We start from the raw sequence: 5,207 nt of genomic DNA, 5'->3' as shown, positions 1-5,207 counted from the left end.
TGCTTTGATCTCGGAGCAAGAGGCAGCAGCCTCTGAATCGCTTTGTTGTGCCATGGTTGATGTCAGCAATGCTGGAAATGAAAAGCAGAACCCTGGTCCAGGTGTATGTATTCACATCTTGAAAGGTAAGGCCGTGGTATTCTCAGGCTTTGAAGATGTTCGAGTTGGGTCGTCAGATGGCACCATATTAACACGGGTTGACTTAGGAAAACAGGACCACGGTGGAAAACAGTTTATTGCTCGTTGTAACTGAGGACTAAATACAAAAGACCAGAATGTAATTCAAAGAAGTCCTGCATTGCAAATGAAAACCATAACAGATCAAATAACATGCACTGATGCCATAAATTCAGATTGAGATCACACTAAACCATAATACTTATTACGATATCTAAACATCAGCGAACAGTTTTCTGTTTTTTCTAAACGATCAGCTGCTTCCATTTGCTGGAGACTGGGCAGCAGCCTGCAGGGTCCGTCTGGCCATCTCCAGGGCTCCTTCCTGGGTCTTGTTGCCACCAATAAACCCTCCAGCATGGACAAAGACGCAGCCTTTAATCCCACTGAGCTCCGACAGCGCCTCATCTCGTACGCCGCGCCATTCTTCCAGAAGGGGCAACCTGGAACGGGAGGACAGAGGGGAAAGTTGGCCAACAGATGGACACTATGTGTTCAGCTGCTCACTTCCTGTTTACATGCCATTTTTGTAAAACGCAGTGCTGCACATGTCTAGGCAAGCCGAAAGGCAGCACAAGGAAACCAAGTCACAATGTGATCTGTTAAATAAATAAAGGCTGATTGATGGGGGGAAAAAAGAAATTAGTTCGGATGATCATTATATCATCAGTTTGAGTCACTTTTAAGCAATATCACCACACATTAGGCAGCTACAGGTACAACCTGTTGATGCTCCTCACACCCTGGGAAAGACATTTCCAAACAATTTCACAGCGAGAATGGCTATTCACAAATGAAAACCACTGTCTTCTCAAGAGTCTTGCCATTTTTCTCATAAGTCTACATCCCAGCGAGACCTACCTGAGGTCAGACTTCGCAGTTGCACAAAACCCTAAAAGCAACATCTCAAACTTTAAAGGTCTTAATTGTCAAAAGTTTAAGTTTATGACAGAGTGAAGAAAAAGAGAGACTGAACGAGAGTGGCTCGTTTGCAAAGGTTGCAAGTATTTTCTTTCTAAAAGAACATGGCAGCACAGCATAAGTTTGCAAAAAAAAAGCATCTGGGGGGAAAAGCAAACAGCTAAAAATCAAAACCAACAAAAAAAACAAGAACAGTGTTCTTTGGACAGACAATACCACAGAGGAGATGCTTGGCAATGATAATAACACACAGTGGCACATGAGGTTGTCACAGAAACATCTTATACCAGCTGTCGACCACGATGATGGAACTGCTGATAATTTGACCTTTATTTTTTAGCCACAGGACCTGGCCACCCAGCAGTCATCGTGTCAGGCATGTGCTCCTTTCCAGCAGATAAAGTATGAACAAAATTGGGTCACAAAACAAAACAATGATCCCAAGCAACGCTGTAAATTTACAAGAAAAATGTCCAAAAAAAAATCATGGTATTGCATTATCCCAGTCAAATTCCAGACTAACCAGATTGAAATGCAGAGGTGGGACCTAAACAGAGCTGCAAACCTCAATTAACTGAAGGAACTTTCTAAAGTAGAGTGGACCGCAATTCACCAACAGTGATGGAAGAAAATGACAAGGTCGGAAAGAGGATGATTACTCCAAGCTGTTTCTGCTAAAGATGGTTCAACAAGCCACTGGATTGTGGGGCACATTCAGTTTTTCAGCATTCAGGCTTATTGCAGTTTTACAAATAATAGCATGTGCTGCTGTCCATCAGAGATTCTATTTATATCATTTTAAGACTCGGTGAGGTATGGTCAAAACATGATTTTATTCTGCCCAGAAACCTAAAAAGACAATGTATACTTGGTAGTTCAGATCCTCTGAAATACCACAGTCTGTAGAAGAGTTAAGAAACTATATATTTTTTTTATTTCTTTTTATTATTTTTATTTTATTCCCAGGCTTTTATCTCTTGATTTTGTTGTGTTTCTTCTGGTGGTTTTTGTGTTTGGTATGGTTTTTAAGGTTGATTTTTGTTTTTACTGTTTTTATTATTGTACAGCGCTTTGTGATTTTATGTCTGTGAAAAGCGCTTTATAAATAAACTTTACCTACTTACTTACTTATATACCATTAAAGTGCAGTCAATTTCACATTAGTTATTTATATGGAATGCTACGAATTTCTGTAAATGCCAAAAACCAACAGCAGCTAAGTTAGAAAAGTTGTGGACCTTGCTGGAACTCTGCTAACCTGTCGAAGAATATCATACTTTTGCCAGAATAACTAATTCAAAACAGACATGACCAAATTGCATTGATTTTAGTTAAGTCAGGAACAAAATAAAACCATGGGCAGACGCAAACGAGCTGTTAGCTCATTCATTTGATCAGAATCTATTTCTTCTAACTGTGGCGGTTCAAAAAGCTATCTACAATAAGTAAAATATTAAATTGCTTTTATCCTTTCTGCTTTAAAAGATCTTACCCAACTCTTCAATTTTCACAGAGAACTTCAAAATTAATGAGATAGAAAAACAACAGAAAAATATTAGAGAATAATATTTAGCAACAACATTAAGAGCATAGCTTAAAGAAAGTCATTTAGCAGAGAAAAAGACATTAAAATTACATTAAAATTAATTTCTTACATTATTTCCACATCATTGCACAAGAACTCTCCTATCCGCTTCTTTTTCAAATTCAGTGACCAGAAAACACAAGATGAGACTACGCCATCAAATGTATGGTGTAAAAGGAACTACCATCAGCGCCAGAAAATAGAGCAACATAAAAAAATAAGCTTTATTCTTCTCCAGCAATGTGGAAAATCACAAGCCGACAAAGTGGCAGGAGAGCCGTAATGTGGCGATGTCAACAGGCAGTCTTACAAAGTGGAGAAAAGATTGGCTCTGCGGGGTTTATGAGCTGACCTCCACAAAGACACTCGGGATGAGGCGAACAGGAGCTGAAAATTCATAAAACGTGGAGCTCATTTACCACCTACTGAATGTAACACACACACACACACACACACACCTACACACACACACGTCTGTCAACAACAACCTGGAGAATCATTTAAAACACATTACTAGTTATCTCAAAGCATGTGCGCATGAGTGTGTCATTCTTGCTTTAATGGGGTTATAATCTCCATTATGCTGGCTCCTAGTCCTCTTCAAAGAATTGTTATTTTTAGCCGTATTTGCTCAGATTGAACTTCGCTGCTCTTCTTAACGTTTCCACTGCCTCTGAAACAGACTTTAAATGCCTTTAAATGCTTCAAAAGCTTGAGGTTTTATAAAAAAAAATACTCTGCCATCCTGAAAGTCTCAAATATGGAGTGAATTATGGAGGCCTACATTAAAAATCGTCAGAAATAAAGTGACAGTCCTGTCTACCACAGCTGAAAGTTGAAGTTCGATATATTTTTTTTTCTAGATTTCAGACACTTTGACATCTTTTGAAAATGAAGAACTTCTCTTAGAACCGTTATTCTCAAACAGATCCGCCCGTCAATCACAAGAAACGTCTCGTGAATAAACTCCACAAACACGTTCTTCTGAACCTGTGATTACTCTCCACGCCAAGTATCTCAAGTGTGCGCAATCTCGCACCCATCAGGACTCCCGCAGGACACCTTTGGGTGGCGAGCGTGCCAGAGCTACTGTATAATCCCTGCTAAGGAATCGAGCAATTGATCGCTCCGCAGTACGGCTGGAAAACGAGCTCTGAAGAAAGGTCAACAGGGCTGGTAATGAGGGAAGGTGTGGGAGGGGGATGACTGTTGTTATGGCAGGCCAGGAAGTTCTTATCCTCAAGATGACCATGCTAAAAATAAGAACCACAATTAACAAATTGTTGTCTCCTAGGAGAGGACCTCCCCTCTTTATTAAAGAAACATAATAATGATGTTGCTTGAATTTGGATATACTGGACAGAGGAGATTGGTAATTATTAGTTAAAACTGCATGTAATTATGCAGAACTTGACCTTTTGTTTAGTCTTCCTCTCCTAGATGTTCAAATATCTATACAGTTGTTACCATTTGTATCTGCATAGTTTTTATACATGTTCTAAAAAATAAATAAATATGAGCTAAAAGTGCACAATCTCAGGGTCTTACACATTACAGCTGTGTACCTGGACATGCGAGCTGTTTGCTTCTCAATTAGCTCATCAACTAAACAGGTGGAGGGTTGCACGTTGACTCCAAGTGCGATATTTGCATTTGCAAACTGGAGCTGTGAATAAACAACATGAACTCAATGCAAGTTAGGTGACATAAATGGCCAAATTAGCTCTTTAGTGTATTCAGAGAGAACACACAGCTCTGCAAGAAAAAAAAACAAGCTATGAATAACAATGCTACACATCCACAGAAGACGCTGCTGGATATTTGCTCAAGTTTCCCATGGCAGAGAATTCCTTCACAACCTTCGACCACACAAAACGCTCTCCGAGAGGGAGAAATATCCACAGTGATTTGTTCAACAAGTAGACTTTACAGCAAATACAGAAGACAAAGCTGTAATTTCTAAACTCTTCTTTATATTTGTAATGTGAATACCCTTAAAGTGAAGCTGAAAGTTTATATTTTAGAAGCAAATCCATTAAACTGTACCAAACTGTACACAGCAAGGGGTTTAATCCTTCAACAGCTTGATATGAAAGTCACGAGAAGAACTTTTTTTTTCCCGCACTCATTTGAAACCATACAGCTAATTTAGCCAACCAAGAATATTTCTGAAGGAAAATGACATGGTGAGATTATTTCAGCTTTCTTTTCATCATGTCCTCAAGTCAAAAAGAACACAGATTTCATTCTTCTTTTTTTTTTTTTACCTGAGACTTCATTACGACGCTGAAGTTGGCATCAAATTCTAGCGTTGAATAGCTAAAGGGCGATTCCACTTAATTTTTCACTATCATCCGTGTCTTTAATTGATTCTAATTTAAAAACTACAAATCCTAGACACTTCAAACCTGGACTGGATTCTTCTCCTCTTCCAGATACATGATTAAAACCATGATTGGGATTTGTGAAACCTTTCTCTGATTTGTGAAAACTCATTAAAGTTACATTTTCACCTGTTTTTGGC

General features: G+C 38.9%; 1 protein-coding gene across 1 annotated transcript in view; it reads right to left on the bottom strand.

The window, feature by feature from the left end:
- Positions 1-217: 217 nt before the first annotated feature.
- The window catches only part of myg1 (myg1 exonuclease), a 24,092-nt gene continuing 19,102 nt past the window's right edge, over positions 218-5,207 (bottom strand). The window contains exon 7 of the mRNA XM_017408938.3: positions 218-620. Coding sequence (XP_017264427.1) covers positions 431-620 — 190 coding nt within the window. The 3' untranslated portion in view covers positions 218-430. The remainder of the gene's footprint in view (positions 621-5,207) is intronic.

Source organism: Kryptolebias marmoratus, linkage group LG4, assembly GCF_001649575.2.
Source record: "Kryptolebias marmoratus isolate JLee-2015 linkage group LG4, ASM164957v2, whole genome shotgun sequence".
NCBI classification, from domain to species: Eukaryota; Metazoa; Chordata; class Actinopteri; order Cyprinodontiformes; family Rivulidae; genus Kryptolebias; species Kryptolebias marmoratus.
The sequence above is the reverse complement of the archived record's forward strand: the minus strand, read 5'-3'. Positions and strand labels throughout refer to the sequence as shown.